A 19557-nucleotide genomic window follows, 5' to 3' on the forward strand; every position below is an offset into this window, starting at 1 on the left:
CTCACAAATCACTCACATGATCTTTATATACACACCACTAAGAGTTCTTTACTGTTTCTCCATAGGTCAAATACTAGTTAGCCTTATTTCAATCTTAAACTGTAGTGATATCATTGTATGTTACTTTTGTAATATAAGGTGATACAGTTTTGTTACACTCTGTAAATATCTGTGAATGTTTTAAATCTTTCTTGCTGCTGAAGCTGAAGTACAAAGGATCATAGTAGTGTAAACCATGCTGCTTTATTTGCTTTGGAGGAAGTGTTGTTTCCAAAGTTCCAGAAAAACCTGTGAACTCAAATTTTCTTTTTTGTTGTTGTTCAAAGAATGCTACACTTCAAGCAGAGAAGCAAGCACTGAAAACACAATTAAAGCAGCTTGAGACACAGAATAACAATCTGCAGGCTCAGATTCTTGCCCTTCAGAGACAGACTGTTTCTCTACAGGAGCAGAATACAACTCTACAGACTCAAAATGCCAAACTTCAGGTAATATTTTCCTATTTTCTTCTTAAAAGTAAGTTTAATTCAGAGGTTTTCTCAAAGGTAACTACACTAATGTAAGTCACATTTTGTTTCGGTGCACATGTGGAAGAGAAGGGAATGTGCAAATAATATGCACTGAGCATAATCAAATGATATTTAGTGATTGATGATCAAGAACAAAATTTCTGGAAGTTGCTTCTATTCCCTTGTGCTTGTTCTATTTAAACTTGTGGCTGTATAACCAGGAATAGAGTCGATTCTCTTATTCTATCTATTATTATTATTTCTTTTTTGATTCTAAATTAGGTCAGGGAAGTAGTTGATATGTCCACAGAGACTAAGAGGTTATTCTATTTTTATAGCTGGAATTCAAAAATAAATAAATAAAAAATCATACCTAAAAGAAAAAGCAAGGTGTTAGTTATTAAATACATATTTGGGTTTTTTTCCTCTGATAAATAAAATACTCAATGATTGAATTTTGGAGCTCTATAAATCAAAACTACTTGATGAGGAAAATTAATACAAAGTCAGCAGTTCAGCACAAACAGATGCCAAAAAATGATGAAAAGTGGGCAGAAATCAATGAGTGAAGGAATCCTTACGTGAGTGAACAAATAATGCATTTTGTGAATGCCTTCAGTCAACGTTCTGCCTTCTGCTGTTGTACCACAGATGCACTTTCCATCTACCACACTGAAATCTAATTAGTGCACAGTGCTCCCCTTTGTGGCAGGCAAGCCTACGTACAAAACAGAGTATTTGTGCACATGGTGCACATCTAGATTTTAACATATCAGTGGGCACAGGTGTGGAAATATCTTGCATCTCAGACAAATGGGGGTATATATCTGGGATTCAGGACTGCTGCTATTTTGTAATAACATTTGTCCAAATAGCAAGAATATCAGAAAGCAGTTCCTTTTTGCTTTATGGAGAAACATCACCACAAGCCTTTCCTATCTGACAAGTAAGGGTAATTACTGTAGATAAGTACTGTGATAATGAGTTGGAAGAAGTATTTCGCTTTTAATGTTGTTATTACTATGAGCCTCACCAAGCAATGTGATGTTAATAGCTGGAAGTGATAAGAGAATGTCTCACCCAGCATGAGAAAGGGAGTTCCTCTTCTTCCTTCAGAATTCAGCTGTTTTTCTCATCTGTTGGAGAGCAGGTAAATCTAAATCAAAATAAAAGCTGAAGTATGCTCGAGAAAATTAAAGTAACTATTAACCTGAAATGCAAACTAGACTGGTCTATGTTGACTACATTGAAGCTGTTCTTAAGCAAATGTAAATCTAGTATTCCTCCTGTTACCCCTAAGGAACGTATCAGAAAAATGATATAGTAAAGAATAACTGGGAATTCTGAACCAAATCAAACTTTGAATTCAGTCTATGAAGTTTTACAGCATAGATGTTAGATGTTACTTCATTTCCAGTGAAGGTTCAGCTTTATCATCTGCAGCAAAGAATGCTTCTGTTCCAACAGAAGGGGATTTGTTCCTTAGTAACAGCATGTACTGCAGCAACAGATTTTCTTGGTTTTGTTTTTAACCTTAACAGATACCTTGAGGGTATTAGAAGTCTCAGTCAGTTAGTGAGTTTATTTGCTTTTGTTTTTGATTAAGAAAGAGGAGGAAACATTACAGCTCAGGTGACGAGTCTGTTAGGTATCCTCAATTATTTAATACATCTAAGGATTAGGTTAGGTTATTTTTTTATAGGCAAAGTAGAGATTGTTATGTCCTATGTTGAATACTTTAATGTATGATGGGCATTAATACTGTTCTGACATAGCTTTTAAAAAATGGACTCTTCCACAGGAGTGCTTTCTGTCAGATGCTACAACATGCACATAAAGTGATCAGCTGCTGCCATTTACTGTGATGGGAAAAGAACAGTAACTGGCATCTTCTCAGTCAAATAGAATTTGGCTAGGTCCTTTCAAATTTGATAATTTGCCTTTCTCTCTGTTAAATGGATAGTAATGTTTTAAGACTAATTGTGAAGCCTACATGGATACAGCAAGGGTTTTGTGGAGACGATAGAAATTCTGTACTAGAAGAAGATTTTTTAAAGAAGAGTTATACCAAAATAAAAGGAACTTGCATAGTAGTAATGTCACAGACTGGATTTACATGACTAGAGGATCACTGACGATCCAAAATATTCTTAAGGGTGTACAGATCTGAGTTATTAGGATAGAAGGAGAAAAGTATTCTCATTAAATGTTGTCAGGTAATGGAGTAACTAGGCAGTTGCAGTTAGACACTCAAAGTTAAACATTCAGGAAACCCTTTAATGGGAGGATTCAGACAATGTGACTCAGTCTGAAATTAATTTGCTTCTCTCATCAAATATTTACGACTGCAGGTTGAAAATTCTACCCTTAATTCTCAAAGCACATCTCTAATGAATCAGAATGCACAACTGTTGATTCAACAGTCTGCTTTAGAAAATGAAAAGGAAGGTGTGCTCAAGGAGCTGGAGGATCTGAAGTCGTTGTACGATTCACTTCTCAAAGACCATGAAAAACTGGAGCACCTACATGAACGCCAAGCTTCTGAGTATGAGTCACTGATTGCTAAACATGGAAGTCTTAAATCTGCACACAAAAATCTGGAGGTGGAGCACAAGGACTTGGAAGACAGGTAAATACTAACATGCATGTTAAAATTAGAAGACTTTTTTTTAAGCAAATTGTATTGTGTACTTTGAGTAATAAAAGTTTTATTCATACTAAGATACAAGATTTTCAGAATTTGAAAGATCATGGTTTCAAGAAAATTTCCATGTTTTCTTGTTACTCCGTAGAAAAGAAAGTTAAATATGATTTTTGTTTGCAGGTACAATCAGTTGCTTAAACAGAAAGTGCAGCTGGAAGAATTGGAGAAAGTGCTCAAAACAGAACAGGAGAAAATGCTGCAGCAAAATGAAAAACATGAGACTGTGGCAGCAGAGTATAAGAAACTTCGTGATGAAAATGATAGGTAAAGCAGAAGTTTGATGTGTATGCTGGTGGAGCTCTGAGTGCTGACCAGCATGGTCTAAATGAGTATTGCATCCACTCATGTTTCTTAACACCTGATGCCATGGACCAGAACATAAATGATCCACACCTTATAGAAACTGCTCTGTAATAGGAAGGCTGAATAGGGGAAAAAAACAAAAAGGCACAAAGAGTGATCATTTATCCTGACTAAACTGAATTTCACTTTGTAGCACAAGAATGCCAGGCAAAGTGCTGTGCAGTGTGGATGTGGGCTGTAGAGAGAGCAACCCACAGCGAGTTGCTCGAGGGGTGGGATGACAGGTTGATGCTGATGGGGGTAGAAATGTAATGATGTGGGCAGTGGAGGTCTGCACAACACATATCTGTGGGAAATTAGATTTAGAGAGAACTTACTACAGAAATGTTATGTATTCTGTGAGAGTAGCATCAAGCTCAGTGTTTTGAGGGAGCTTGAGTTGTGAATACATTTCCTGATACCAAAACTACATGTATAGTTCTGTTGTCTTTTACTTCCAGGCTTGCTCATACACATGATCAACTCCTGAAAGAGAACGAAGTTCTGCAAACTGATCATAAGAATTTGAAGACTTTATTGAACAATTCCAAACTGGGACAAACACAATTAGAAGCTGAGTTCTCTAAACTCCGAGAAGAGTACCAACTGCTGGATATTAAATGTACAAAAATAAGTAATCAGTGTGAGGTATGTAAAAATGACTATATTTTTAAGACCAGTATCATTGTAACATTATATATAAATTCATAAAATAATGAGGTGCTTGAGAACTGGTCACTTGTTTATAGATAATGAAGAAGGTCTGAAGGTGCTGGGTGAACTGTATTAATTAAAGTGTTAAAACTCTTATCAGTTGAATCATAATTTAGTTTTGTTTTATTTGACTGTTGAAAGAAATAATTGTAGACCTCTAAGTTTTCTTGATAATCTCATCTGTGTATAAAATAGGCTCATATATGTATACACATTTCATTTATTTTAACAGCTGCTTAGCCAGCTTAAAGGAAATATGGAGGAGGAAAACAGACATCTACTAGATCAAATTCAGACATTAATGCTACAGAATAGAACATTACTTGAGCAGAATATGGAAAGCAAGGATCTCTTCCATGTAGAGCAAAGGCAGTACATGTGAGTTTTCAAAACAAATGAAATTACTGTGATAAGAGCAGTTACATTTTTATTAAACACGTTTTGTTGTATACAGAAATGAACATATCATAAGTAGCATGTTTCTCTTTTAAAAAAACAAAAACTTAAGTCATATATGGACAGCAGCTGATTGAAACTAAGAACACTTGTTTTTAACTCTTAAAGATGAGTGCAACTATTTTTGTTATTAGTGATAAAAATGTCTAATTGAAACGTCATTTATTCCTCATTCAGAGGAATCCTGGATGTGTTTGCAAACTGCAGCCTGTTTAGTGAATTTGATAGAAAATAAACTTGTGAAAATGATCCTGGTATGACCTATATACACCTTTTGGGGGGAGAGGTTCTGTTGTATTACGAAGGTTGATGTTCTTATTGTAGTGCAGGCTGCTTGTTCCCTTTATTTCACTGTCTTGATATTTTTTTTTAAGAAGAACCAAGTGTTAGATAAGAATTTCCCACAAAAACTGTCAGCTCTCAGATAACTGATGTCCAGAGGAGCGTGTTACTTGCATGTTATGTATTCATTAAATATTCATTTTCCAAGCATACATTATCATTAATTTCTGTTCACAGTGACAAGCTAAATGAATTAAGGCGACAGAAGGAGAAACTGGAGGAGAAGATAATGGATCAATATAAATTTTATGAGCCATCTCCACCCAGAAGGTAGTGATCCATATGGAATGTTGTGTTGTAGATATCTATTTTATACCCATTCTGTTCCAACTGAAAGATGAGATTTCTTTAAACTTCAGAGGAACAGAATCACGTCTGTATTCTTTCGTACATAGGACAAGTATGAAGATCTAAGTAATACGTTACAAATGCAAATAAACGTACTGTATTCTTGATAACAGAAGGGGCAACTGGATTACACTGAAGATGAGAAAACTGATGAAATCCAAGAAGGATGTTAATCGAGAACGTCAGAAGTCTGCAACCCTTACACCAACCCGTTCAGAATCCAGTGAAGGATTTCTTCAGCTGCCCCACCAGGACAGTCAGGATAGCTCCTCAGTGGGCTCAAACTCTCTTGAAGATGGCCAGGTCCTGGGAACCAAGAAGAGTACTAGTGAGTACTACTACGAAACCTCTCTTTAATGCATTTAAAAATAAAGATGTTGTCAGTTTAAACCTGTGTATTAGAGAGGATTTTTTTTTTACAGATAATCCTTAAAGTCTTTAGGAAATGTGCCTGATTTTTTTTCACTAGTTAAATTCTTTTTTTCAGATTTCATGCAGATCTTTTTAGTGGGCAGATGGTAGTTTTTAGCATTTCTGTAGCTCTAAATGAAGATGTTGAGATGAAAGATTGAGTATTATTATTGGGTCAGGAAAGCAGAATTTCAGGTACAATGTTAGATAACATCACAGGGACCATGTTTTGTTTCTTGCTTTTGTCCTTGCATGAATCCTTCCCCTCATCTTTGAGAGTGCTTTGCAAGCTGTGGCTGTGCTAATCTGTAGTTGCTAAATAGATCTGCTATTTGGAGATGGTCCTCCAGCATCTCACAGAATCAGTGGTGAAGATTTCTGACATTTGAATATGCAGTGGGAAGCATTATATAGGGATATATAATCTGGTTTTTAACAAGCAAACAATAGCAACAAAACAAAACCACTTGTTACTCATCTGAAGGATTAAAATAAAAAGACTAAAGAGAGAAGCTGAGGAGCATCACAAAAGTGTGGGAGGATCAAATATTTCAGATTTGCTTACATTGAAAGAGCATGACACCCACCATTTGAGGATGACCACCATATAAACAACCAGGTTCTGTGTCTGATATATCAGTGTTTTTTGTCATCCACTAATGGCATGAATCACAAACTGTCCAATTTCTTCAGAGATAACATTACAGACAAGTTCTCAAGTTGCAGTGATTGTGTTTAATAATTAGACATCAAAAGCATTTTTGGCTGTGCATTTAAAAGCATCAGAATACATGTTTAATAACAATCATTTTTAAATTTTAAAAAAGTTCTTTTGTCTTGGGTTTCAAAATACATCACATGGATATTCTGCTGTCATGCCAGCTATGAATTTTCTGTGTTCAAAATAATTGAAACTGCTATGGTGTTTTTTTCTGAGCTTACTACAAGCTGAAAGCTCTAAAAGCACTATTTTATGGAAGTTTTCAATTGGATACGTCATTTTTTAAAAACAGTAAAATATTGAATTTGAGGGTGGACTTGACTGCCTGATTGGCTGCTAAATTAACAGTTTGGGGAGTTCAGATTTCTCAATGTAAGAGTCTCTGAAGTTTCAAAACAGGTACCTCTGAGTTTTGAAAAAGTGTATTTTAGAATGTAAACTCCAAGTCTTACAGAGTTCAGGACTGAGTGAAGCTACAGTGGATGTGTTTGCACGTGTGGTTGAATCAAATGTGTATGCTTTGGTTCAGGGTGGGTGCATCAATAATGCTGTGTTCTGGAAGGGTTCTTCTATGTGCATTTTTGTGTTCATACTTGGGACATTGTGGTGTTAGCACGCTGCTGCTGCACTCCTCATGAAGCCAAGGTTGAAGCTGAGGTGGCTGATCCTTAAAAGAGGTTTGAAATTGTTCAGATCTCATTAGTTTTCTAGCCATCTTATTCACGTTCCTTTTAATTGCAGTGTTTTTATCCACAAACTCGAAGGGCTGATCTAATTCTGAATCCTGTCTTTCCTCCATTACATGTGTCACCATGACATCCATAGTTTTTGATAGAATTGTTTGCCAGCTCAGCGCTAACAATCTTACTGAGACACACAATTAAGATCAGAATATGCCAGTGAGAAGCACCAGTAGTGGTGCACATTTTGCAGTCTACCAAAATAACTTTTGTGTCTCCCTCTCCTATTCTTAAAGAAGTGACTCTGCAGTAATGGCTTCCACTAAAAGAAAACACAGGAGAAAAAATCTCTACGTTTGTCTTCTGTCTATGCGTGGTGTTGTAGCTTTTCACACCAATGGAAGGCCATTTGTGGAACAGAACTTGTCCTGTCCTCAGCCCCACTGATCTCCTATGTTTGTAAAAGGAGGTGATCCCAGAGGGAAATGAAAAACCCTTGCATGTGTCCTTCAGAAGGTAAGAGAAGGTGATTTCTGTTCCCCAAATTGCCACGATTGGCACAAATCAGTGATGCTCTCAGGGGGTTTGTCATACAGTGTCCTCCAGCAATCCTTGAGACCTGTGGGCTTCCATATCCTCTGTCAGAGAAACGGAGATGATAATTCCAAAATGAATTATTCTGCTACTGCTGCTGATTGAAAATAAAAGCAACAGCTGGGATGGTTTTCATCTGCTCTCAGAGAGCCTGAAGCCCTTGTTTGGTTTCAGAGGCCTTCAGTTTTCACATATCTACTCAGTGGTTGAGTCTGGAGAGTACCACAGATCTGATATGTGGTTTGTGTTCTCTGCTCTGAGAGGGGATGGGATACCATTCTGAGCTTTTGTGTAGAAACCTTTTGGATTGTTTTTTTTCCTTTATAAGGAGAAAAAAAAAAAGAAATACTTCTGTTATCTTCCACTTCAGCAGCTATCAACAGCACCCACAGAATCAGGGCTATTACTAAGCTGCCATCTTTAAACAGTAGTTCCAGTAGCAGATGCATTACACTATCATGGAAGTACCAGGAATAAATCATGTTCCATTTTGAAGATGTCTGCCAAATGTCTTCCTGCGTGCACAAACAAAACTTGGGACTGTAACACTGTCATACAGAACTCACCGTGGTGTTTCAGGCAAATGGCAGTGGGATGGCAACCTGGAGGGTTTTGAGTTTGAGTGGGAGAATTCTGCAGAGTTCATTTTCAACTCAGGAAGTAAGATTGTGTTCATAGAATCTCAAAAGAGAAAGAAAACGTAATGCATATAACTAGAGTTATAGCTTATATAGAGAGGATTAGTAAGATTAAGATTCCTCCTACCATCACCAATTTTTTGGAGGTTTTTGCAATAAATATGCAAAGAGCAAAAGCTGCCTAAGCTGAACTTTTCTGTGGTTTTCTATTTGCTTTTGCTGTAGCTCTGCTGTTCCAGAATTTTTGCAGGACATTTCTTTCAGGCAAAACAAGCAGGCACCAAGGAAGTTATATGCAAAGGACTTCACAGAAGATACCAATTGTTGGAGGCAGCAAGTAAAATAATGTAAAGCATTCTGTAGAAAGGATTACAAATAGCTCTTAACTGCACTGTGTTCTCTGTAGCTTTTTCAGTTTACATTTGTTCTCTTTTGTTAGAAACAGTCTTTATACCCCAGTCTTTTTACCCTGTGTGTACATACCAGCCAGGTTGGTATTGCTCTGCTCTGTGACGTGGGCTGCTGGGTGCTGTTTGAAGACAGCAGAGCATTGTAGACATACTGCTCTTTAAGTGCAAACACAAAATAATACAATAGAAAGAGATTTATTTCTGTTTCAGGTTAGTTCTTGTGCACTTGTAAGTGTATATGTATATATGTACATGTAAAATACATATGAAATATGTATATGTGTACATATGAAATAGAATGGATGTATAACAAGCTACTGGTTTAGTAGAAAAAGCGAATGACACAAAGCATGCATCTCAAAAAGTCACTCTGGAGGGGTAAAATAAGCAGATCTTGGGTTGACAGAATGTTCTGTGCTGCTTTCACATCTGCATAAATAAGAACGTTCAGTGATTCCATGATGTTTCTTTCTGGATCTTTATATCTAGTTGTTTGCATGTGGCTCCTGTATGCTTCGCAGTCAGCTGACACACTTATCTGCTGCTTCAAGGTGAAGTAATTAGTGAATAGCAATCAGTTACTAATGGAGAATAGCTGAATCTAAGGATGAGTAATTTTTCCCCCTCCCCATTTTTAGATACCGTTTGTAATTTTAACTCTGTTTCCTGGTATTTAGTATGTTATTTTAACTTTCCTTTAGTCCTCCTGAAATATCACAGCAATGCTCACGTTTGTATTTTCTTCTGCTATTTTATTTATTTTCTGAATCTTTGGGGTTTTTTCAGCCAAAAGATTCGGTATTTACTGTTCCAGCCAGTAAATATTGATTTCATTTTTCTAACTACAGATTCATCTTAATTTACAGACAATTCAGTAAAGTATTAAAGTCACTCCACACGTAAATGTAGCTGCTTGAATATAAGGTCCAATATTATTTCTAGAATACGGTATGTAATCAAAATTATTAGTGAGCAAAAAATATTAATAAAGATTGTTTTGTTCTGTAGACATTGGGCAGAAGTTACTAAAGTTACCATTTTCAAAAGATAATGATAAGAACATATTTCAAAGTAGGCATTGTACTTAATTACTTCCATTTAAAGTTTTCAGCTTCACGTCTTTGTTTACGTTCACTAAATGTGTTTTTCACATTTATAAGAAAAAGTCTTATGATCAGTTTTTATAGCCATCTCCGAAGAAGTTCCATGCCGTTTTCCAGGAGGTGGCAGTTAGAGCTTTCAAACTGTGATACTCTTCACCATTGTTTTCAGTGCATTTCTGAGTATATTAAGGTTTTCATAGAGTAGTTTCCATATTTTGGTGTAGCTTTCATGTGTCATTATCACACAGAAGCATGAGAGTGATAGTTCGTAGCATAGCGTACATAGCTTGAACTCAGACATTCATTTCTGTCCTTAGTTTCAACATTTAACTTCCATCTGTTCTTCTCCCTTTTTTTTCTTTCATTTCCCTGTTTCCGTTTTTCCTCATGCTATGACATAAAAGTGGTTGCACTGAAAAGACTGCCCTTTTTGAGGAACAGACCGAAGGAAAAAGACAAAATGAAGGCCTTCTATCGTCGCTCCATGTGTAAGACTTTATGACAGTTCAGCTTCTTTAAATGGCTACACTGGCTTCCATGACTAATTTTTCACTAACCTCTTCCCTGGACTGCGCTGTATTTTTCCTCCTATTTTGCAATGTGCAAGTCCTGCTACTATACAAGGAGCTGGAGCCTTTTCTCTTTCCTTTTTTTTTAAACCTGAGCACTGAATACCTTATATATGTCCACATGTGCACACACACATTCACATGCACACGCATATATATATTCAGTGCATCACAATTACATATACTTGTTTACATATTTGTCTATATACACATGTCTGCATGTGTATATAAATTTACAGTGCACTGTGTAAGCATAAGTAGCTCTAAATTAGAGGTTTCATAAGCCTTTTATTAAGAAATCGCTGCAATTTTTCATTTGAAGTGAGTATAGAAAAAGTAGTGCAAGGTTGTATGGTGGTCTGTCACTCTTCAAGTACTCATCACTTGTTGTTGCCAAAATTTTGTATTGATTTATTTTCCCTTTTTCATGAGGAGTGGAGAAGTTTCTCTGTCTTTGCCAAGTAAGGGTGAATGTCATCAGAAGTCATCTTTTCAGATCCTTTTATTATGTGAAGTACAGTTTGCCTGCAGTAACCTGCACTGTACAAGGATCCCGTGTCATTGTTGGCATTATATTGTGTTAGCACCTTGCCTGTTTATTATTCATTCCATTTTATCATTGCAAACAGTATATCAAAGCTTCTAATATATATATATATATATATTACACATCATTGCAGCACAAGCATGGCAATTATAGCTAATAAAATAAATCAGATTTAAGAACCATACAGAATTCAGAGAAGTTTCCTGACTTTCAGTAGTTCTCATTCATTGAGCTGATTGCATGTCATAACATGGATGATCTCATGTTTGTACCTTCTGGTATTCAATGCGCTTTAATGCTTAGAGAACTGTCAAACATTTTGCAGTGTAAAATAAGAACAAAAGCAAATACATTGACCATGCTGATCATTTGCTTTCATTTGCATCCCAGCCATGAATGACCTGGTGCAGTCCATGGTCCTAGCAGGAGGACAGTGGACAGGTAGTTCTGAGCATCTGGAGGGTCCTGATGATATATCTGCGGGTAAAAGGAGAAAAGAATTGGGAGCTATGGCCTTCTCTACTACAGCTATCAACTTTGCAACTGTCAACTCTTCTACAGGCTTCAGATCCAAGCAGTTGCTAAATAATAAAGGTATAGGTAGAAGCTCTTTGCACCATGATGTGTCTGTGTGTAACAGCAATTTCATGTATGTATTTTTTTGTATTTATTTATTTTTTTCAGCAAAAAGCAAACCTGAGTAATTGAGTTATGGTGATAAGACAGTGAATGGCTTTAATAACTATAACTAGAAAATGTCAGGATTGTGCATACAGAATGTTACATAAGTAAAACTGGGTTGATTTGAAAATGATTGATGTATGTCACAGATGATAAGTGCATCTATAATCTTCATTATTTCACATCTTCTTTTGTCTCTGTGTTTAGATGCTGTGTCTTATGAAGATGTAAGTCCACAAGGTATTAGTGATGACTCTAGTACAGGATCAAGAGTTCATGGTAAGATATAAATGTTAATTAAATTACTTATGGATGTATTATGTGAATGTTAACAATGTTTGGAAAAAAAAAACCCCAAAACAGTAAATGGCATGGTTACAAGTGAGCATGCTTTCTGTGATTTGCATACCTCTTGAATGCATAGTATCAGTATTGTTTCTTCTGATAATCCTTTTCTTCAAATACTATCAGATAAAATATTCTCTATCTCTACTAGAAAGTGTGAAGTGCATCTGAACAGGATCAAAATTTTTTGCCTTTAAAAATTGTATTTGGAGTTTTGCAAAATAAAGGAAGCTGTTATAATCTCAATCCTAAGGAGAAAAAAAAAAAAGAAAGCACAAAACAATAACCAGCCAAACAAGAAAAATCACAAACGAACAAAAAAAGACAACCCACAAACAAACAAAAAGCAAATCCAAATCTGGCCAGATTTGCTTGCCAATATTTCTTGTTCAGTGAGATGTAAATGTGTTGTGTACGTATCTTACAAAGAATCATTACAGGTTTCTTCAAGCAAAGGTATGAATTGAGAGCTGTGAGAAATTATTTAGAAGGGGAAGTTGTAACTCTTCTGAAAGTACTTAAAATTAGTATGAACTTGTTTGAAGCTAACGAAATAACAGTGCATTTCCCTTGTATTGGATAGGAGTACAGGACATTAACTGTGCAGATGCTCTTGCTCCTCCTGTTCGTGGCATTTCAACAATGTGCAAGGTTCCCTGTCAAATCTGTTGTAAGTGACCTAATCACGAGCAACTTCCTGCATGCCACTCCTTTCATCTTAAAACTCCTGGTTTCTCACTAACCACTCTGTTCCACTTCTAAACGTGCACTCTATTTCTCTCTCCCTCTCCCTTGTACCTTACTATTCCTGTAGTGCCCTTTTCTAAAGTGTCCTCTTGGACTGCCTGGAAATCCCTTCGCTTTCTGATCTGTAAGAAACCAATTTGTTAACAGTGGGCATGCTAAGCCTGTGAAGTGCATGATTCCTGCCTCAGAGCATTCTGTGATCAGAATGTAAAGGTACCCTGTCATCTGCTAAAATTTTGTTCATCATGCTATCTCCTCATTTTCCAATTAGCTTCCAGACCAGCCAGCCTTGATAGTGGCAGAACATCCACTAGTAATAGCAATAACAATGCTTCACTCCATGAAGTCAAAGGTATGCTGTAGGTGAATTTACATACATGCTTCATTGCCATTATTTTCTCTGTAGGAATTTTTGCTTGAATTGAAAACAAAACTAAAACAAAACCAGCAACGCAGCATGCTTGTCTGTAGGTATGTTTATACATCAGCCTTTGTTCCCCAAATCAGGAAAGGATTCAAGTATTAATAGAACTTATATTTTTAATAGATTTTTAAGTGGTGATACTGATATGTAGGTTTCAGACTATTTCAAACCCCAAAATCTTACCCATTTAATGATCTTGCAAAATAAATATTCTCCCCAAATTATATTAAAATCATATATCATTTAACAGATATTTGAGTTACTCTGCTATTTTTCCTGTAGCATCCAACTATCTGCTCACTCCTGCTGTAATGCTATTTAGCATGCAACACAAAACAGGCAAACTTGGCATATGTTGCAGAAAATATGTTCTTTCCATTTCTGATTGGAAAGATTGATTTCCATCTCTGATATTCTGTATAATGTGAAACTCACTGGTAGTACATTAAAATGTGTGCTTTACAGGCAAGAACAGAGGCATATCTTTAGTCTCTCAGAATACAGCATTGGGTAGACAGAGGTGCAGATCATAAGTGAAGGGTAGTTTTTAATTTAAAAGCTATTATGCCACATTTAAAAAGCTATGAGAGGTAAGTCAGGGGAGTGAAATTGTACTGTGTTTGATTTGAGCAATATAGGGTAATTATATTTTTCAGTACTCTTAAGTGGAACTATTGTGAACCGAATGTGAAAGTGCTCAAGTTTGAGAAAGGTTATAATGCTTTAACAGCTTTCGTATATTTTGTGATGGAATATTTAATACTGTTTACCCCAAAAGCAGGTATGGTTAACAATCAGAGCAGACCTCAGAGTCACAGCAGCGGAGAATTCAGTATGCTACATGAACACGATGCTTGGTCAAGCAGCAGCAGCAGTCCTATTCAGTATTTGAAGGGTCATACAAGGTCCAGTCCTGTGCTTCAGCAAAAAACACCTGAAACACTGGATCGTTGTGGAAAACAGATCAAAACCGATTCTCCTGGAAGTGAGGTTGTTACCCTGCAGCAGTTCTTAGAAGAAAGCAACAAAAGTACCTCAAGCGAGGTTAGTTCAAAACATATTTTAACTATGTGTTACACCATATCATTTACTCCAACTGACAGAACTAATAGAATATTTATCACGAGTAGAATTGCTTTAGAACTTTGTGGGAACTCTGGTTATGCCTACGTTTAGTAGTGTGGGCTGTATCCTGATATACTGTACTTGCTGTATTTTGCTTGACTCTAGGATGCTGAGGCAGATAAAAAAAAAGTCAGACTCTACTGCACACAGTTATCTGGTGCACTGATGTGTGGTACTCATCAGAGTTTAGCTGGAAGACCATAAGCACAATGAAAGCTTGCTGTTTATCTTCCAGTTCAGCTCTTGTCTTCAATGGGAGCTACTGTATTACATCAGCAGCAAAGGAGATATTTTACTTCAGTCCCTGAGAAGAGAATCTCGGTGGTTTCATGTTTACTTACTAATTTAACACCACTGGGCAAAACACCTGGCTCACTGAAATCTAGGAGTAAGACACAGAGAATGTTATTTAAAATCAGTGCCAGTTTGTTAGAAACACAGAATCACTCTTGTCTCTGCTGCTATTCTAATTCCTTCATCACTCACGTAGATCTGTCTGAAGCTTAGGAGTGTTCTAGACTCTAAGTCAAGGCAGTTACTCTGGCTAGGGCCTATCGAAGGTAAGGATTAACCTCCATCTATTTTAGTTACACAATTATAATGGAAACATATAGATTCACATCTGAATTGATTGGAGCACTCTGTGACTTGAGTTAGGAATAAATCCCTGGATTTTTTGTTAGCTATTTAAAAATGATGTTGCACCTGTGATCTCTGGCAAGATTTTTTTGTTTGTGGTGGTTGTTAGGTTTGTTGTTTGTTTTTCATCTGTTTAAAACATTAGACAATGTTCTGGAAATAGAATTAAGAGACTACCTGAGTCATCAAATCTAATCCACTGCTGCTCAGGGATCAAGGAATCCATTTCATAGAATCACAGAATAACTCAGGCTGGAAGGGTCCTCAGAAGTTCACCCTTCAGGCTTTTCGAGAGTCTTTCCTTAATGCTTTTATCTGAAAGATTTGTTCCAAATTACTTCCTTTACTGTTTCAAAAAACGCTGAAGTCTTTAAGTCTGTTTGAAACTCATCCAAGTTCAGCCACCAAAGCTCTATATGCTTTATATTGTTTTCTGAGATTCTTGTCTTTATTATTTGAGTATGTAGAGGTGGTAAGCTTTTAGCTCCATTTTATCAGTGTAAGTTAAAGTTCATGTGAAATTGCTTAGCAAAGTAGTGATGGCTGGTGCAGACAGCAAGTGCATGAGAAGATGAGCTTGAAGTTCTCAGCTTTTGGCTTTTGCACTATTTGGTGCTATGGGTGCTAATTCCAAGAAGCTGTGATTGCCATGATACCTCGTTTTTAACTTGCTTGTAAGTAATCTGTGCAGAAAACTCCTGTGTACAAATAGCACTTTTAGTTCTAAGATTTTATATTTGAAAACACTTCCAGAATTTTTGTGTGTTCTCAAAGATCAATTAAGAAAATGTAAAAATTACAAATTATGTATGCATTTACAATATGTTTGATATTTTTGACAGATGAAATCTGGGAGTGAAGAGAATCTTTTAGATGAAGTAATGAGAAGTTTATCTGAGTCATCTGAGCTGACAGGAAAGGAAAAGCTAAGAAAGGCAGCTGCTGGTTGTGGAATTGTGAGGTCAATGAGTGTAAAAAACCCAGTTGATTTCTCAGATGGACGATCCGTTAAACCAGAACAACTTGTCAGGCCCACCCTTCGTAAGACAGAAGATGCCTATTTCACTAGCTCTCCAATAAAATTTACATCGGGCACTCAAGGGAAGGCCAAATCAGTGAAAGAAAAGATGCAAACATCTGCATCACAGCGACAATCAAGGGATTGCAATCCTTATGCTACCTTACCTCGTGCGAGCAGTGTGATTTCTACAGCAGAAGGAACTACTCGAAGGACAAGCATTCATGATTTTTTGTCTAAGGACGTTAGGCAACCTGTTTCTAGTGATCCAGCAACATCCACGGCTGACAGAAGTGTTCCAGCAACATCTAGTGAGTACTCAGCACACCAGTTATCCTCTCCTTTTTTTCACTGTGTGGCTTACAGAGTAGATTGTGTTCCACAAAGCAATGCAACTAACACAGTTAAACCACGTAATTTAGGATGCAACTCTGATGTGCCTAAGACTTCAAGGATGGAAAGGTCAAATTTTTGTGAGAAAACTTTCTTAAGCACAAATATGTTTAATGATAAAGTCAGTCTATCTGGTAGTGAGAACACAGGATCTTTTACTGTGGTGCAGCCGTTTTTATCCCTTAACACTGAATTAGTTAGTAATATCAGTGGATTGCCTCCAAGGTCTGCATCAAAAGCTGATCAGGCAAACCTGTCAATGTTTGTATCCGTACCAAAAAATCAGGAACAGCCTTTTACCAATCAGAAATCTGCTAATAGGGACCTACAGTCAGCACTAAGTAGTGAATTTGTTCCTACCAGCTGTGTGAACACTAGCGAGGCAGAATCCCTGCTTCTTGTTTCTGAGGATAATAAAACTGTGTGGTATGAGTATGGTTGTGTGTGATAAGAAAGCTGTATTATTAAATCTATAATTATATAGGACACATAGGTGCTCTGTTGAACGTCCACTGGACTTAGAGAGAATTTCACTACAATGAAAAAGTAACTTCATTTAGATCTGTGGGTTGTTTTTTCTTTTTTTCCTGAGAGCAGTGGCATACAGCTCAGTTGTGAACTCAAGCATGTGTTCGAATGTAAAATTGTAACCTCATCCAAGTTTGCATGAAACATTAATTGCACTGTATATATTTTGCATGCTTTCAAAATCTTTATAATGCAAGCTATATTTTTATTTGTCGTTCGTTATAAATATTTTGGTTTTTTTATCTGTACGTAACTGAATGCATGTTAAAGCAATTGCATGCTGCATTGCCAGAAGTGGCACAGTGAACTACAGTACAAAGACTGCCTTTCAGTTCTGCTTATGCTTCCAGTTTATCAGTAACACGTTGACTTTGTGTTTGGAGTACAAATACATTTTTCCTTGTTTTTTTGTTTAAAAAGAGATACCAATGAAAAGAAGCATTTAGAGAGATTTCAGTTCCTTACTTTTAATGTTTATACCACCTCCTGTGTATCACTCTGCACAAGAAACAACTTATAATCCAGTAACTCAGTGACTGTCCTGCACAAAGATATGATTCACATGCCATATTAATGTTTAAATATTTTAGTAAGTAATTAGAGTTACCATTCATAATTCTAAACCTCAAATGATGATTCTTTATTAAGAGGTAACAGTGGAACAACATGCAGCACTTGTGATGAAAAAATGATCCTTTCCACCTTTTCCCATTCGTATATGTTGTCATTCCACATCTGGTGTACAAATGTGGTGCAGTATGCTGTCTCACTAGGAGTCAAATAACACTGTGATCTGAGAATCCATGTGTTGTGTGGTAATAAACTTGTATTGATTATGGTGGAAATTCATTTTTTCTTCTTAATATAAGTAACACTCATGTAATAGAAACCAAGATGTGTAACAGAGTAACAAAAACTGTTAATTAGTGCTGCAGAAGGCAAGTAATTTGGAACTTGCTTACGAATTTAAGTGTATAACTCATTAAGTTCCAGACAACCAGCTAAACAGTAATGTTGAAAAATGATGTCTTAAACCATGGTTTCAAGCAACTTCTTGAAACTTTGTAATGATAAACACATGTAAAATATATAAACATATAGACTCATATATACACATAAAATAATGAATAACCTATTGTGATTTTTCCATTTGAATTTATTTTGTCAGCAGTTTTGTGCCTGTCATGGTGCTGCTGTGGGTGCTGGACTTAAATTCCTCAGTGTTTAATTAAGGAGGAGTAGAAGTGATGCAAAAATACAGTTCCTTCAGAGAAAGCAGCAGACATCCCATGTGCTGGTCTCTAAAGTCTCCATTTAATACGTGAGAATTGTTAATAAAATGTGGAGGTAGCTCTTCTACAGACTCACATAGGTTAGAAGGGACCTCTGGAGATCCCCCAGGTCAAACCTCCTGCTAAAGCAGGTTCCCTACAGCACGTTGCAAGGAAAGTGCACATGCACTTGTGATCATCTCCAGGGAAGGACACTCTGCCTCCTCAGGTCAGCCTGTTCAGTGCTCTCTTACCCTCAAAGTAAAGAATTTCTTTCTCATGTTCATGCAGAACTTCCTGTGTTCCAGTTTGTGCCTGTTCCCCCTTGTTCTGTCGCTGGGCTCCACCAAAAGAGCCTGGCCTCATCCTCTTGACACCTGCCCTTTCGATATTGATAAGATCCTCTCTTAGCCTCATCTCCAGACTGAGCACTCGTAGGTCTCTCACCCTTTCCTCATAAGGGAGAGATGCTTCAGGCCCTAATGATTTCTGTGGCCTTCTGCTGGACTCTCTGCAGAAGATTTGTCTTTTTTAAACTGGGGAGTCCAGAACTGGACACAGTATTCTAAATGTGGCTTCACCAGGGCAGAGTAGAGGGGGAGGATCACTTCCCTTGAACAGTGCTCTTTGTAATGCACCCCAGGATCTCATTGGCCTTCTTGTCCACCAGGACACCCAGGTCCTTCTGTGCAGTGCTCCTTTCCAGCAGGTTATCCTCTAACCTGTATGTCTATGTAACCTGTATGAGGTGTGTGGTTATTCCTCCCTGGATGTAGGACTGTACATTTGCCCTTGTTGACCCTCAGTTTCCTGTTCTCTTGCCTGTCCAGGTCTTGCTGAGTAACAGCACAGCCTTCTGGTGCCACTCATCAGCTACTCCTCTCAGCTTCAAATCATTCACAGTCTTGCTGAGGGTGGACTGTCCCTTCATCCAGGTTGTTGATGAAAATATTGAATAAGACCAGACCCAGTACCGACCCCTGGGGAATACCACTAGCTACTGCCTTTCGACCAGACTCTGGGCTGCTGATCACAACCCTCCTCTCATCTACCTAGCTGGTCATGACAAAAGGCTACCAGATTGATCAAGCTTGATTTCCCTTTGCTCAACCCATGTTGGCTATTCCTGATAACCTTTCTTTCTTCCACTTCTTTGGAGATGAAATTCAGAGTAAGTTGTTTCATCGCTTTCCAGGGACAGAAGAGAGGCTGTCTGGCTTGTAGCTTTGCATGACCTCCTTGCCCTTTTTGAAGACTGGGGTGACACTGGCTTTCCTCCAGTCTTCACACACCTCTCC

General features: G+C 37.2%; 1 protein-coding gene across 16 annotated transcripts in view; it reads left to right on the forward strand.

Annotated features, from left to right (window-relative positions):
- The window catches only part of CCDC88A (coiled-coil and HOOK domain protein 88A), a 75608-nt gene that overhangs the window by 47614 nt on the left and 8437 nt on the right, over window positions 1–19557 (forward strand). Inside the window, exons 19-33 of one of the 16 annotated variants that reach the window (XM_031597863.2) lie at window positions 327–488; window positions 1564–1659; window positions 2861–3138; window positions 3334–3477; window positions 4017–4203; window positions 4502–4647; window positions 5245–5337; window positions 5529–5743; window positions 10377–10460; window positions 11479–11682; window positions 11977–12048; window positions 12698–12784; window positions 13133–13213; window positions 14064–14329; window positions 15892–17826. In XM_031597863.2, the coding sequence (XP_031453723.2) occupies window positions 327–488; window positions 1564–1659; window positions 2861–3138; window positions 3334–3477; window positions 4017–4203; window positions 4502–4647; window positions 5245–5337; window positions 5529–5743; window positions 10377–10460; window positions 11479–11682; window positions 11977–12048; window positions 12698–12784; window positions 13133–13213; window positions 14064–14329; window positions 15892–16908 (3132 nt within the window). In that variant the 3' untranslated portion in view covers window positions 16909–17826. Of the gene's footprint in view, window positions 1–326; window positions 489–1563; window positions 1660–2860; window positions 3139–3333; window positions 3478–4016; window positions 4204–4501; window positions 4648–5244; window positions 5338–5528; window positions 5744–10376; window positions 10461–11478; window positions 11683–11976; window positions 12049–12697; window positions 12785–13132; window positions 13214–14063; window positions 14330–15891; window positions 17827–19557 lie in introns of those variants that run through there. The other 15 variants (XM_031597864.2, XM_031597872.2, XM_090134529.1 and 12 more) reach the window with 15 other exon arrangements.

Source organism: Phasianus colchicus, chromosome 2 (assembly GCF_987193195.1).
Source record: "Phasianus colchicus chromosome 2, bPhaCol1.hap1.1, whole genome shotgun sequence".
NCBI lineage: Eukaryota > Metazoa > Chordata > Aves > Galliformes > Phasianidae > Phasianus > Phasianus colchicus.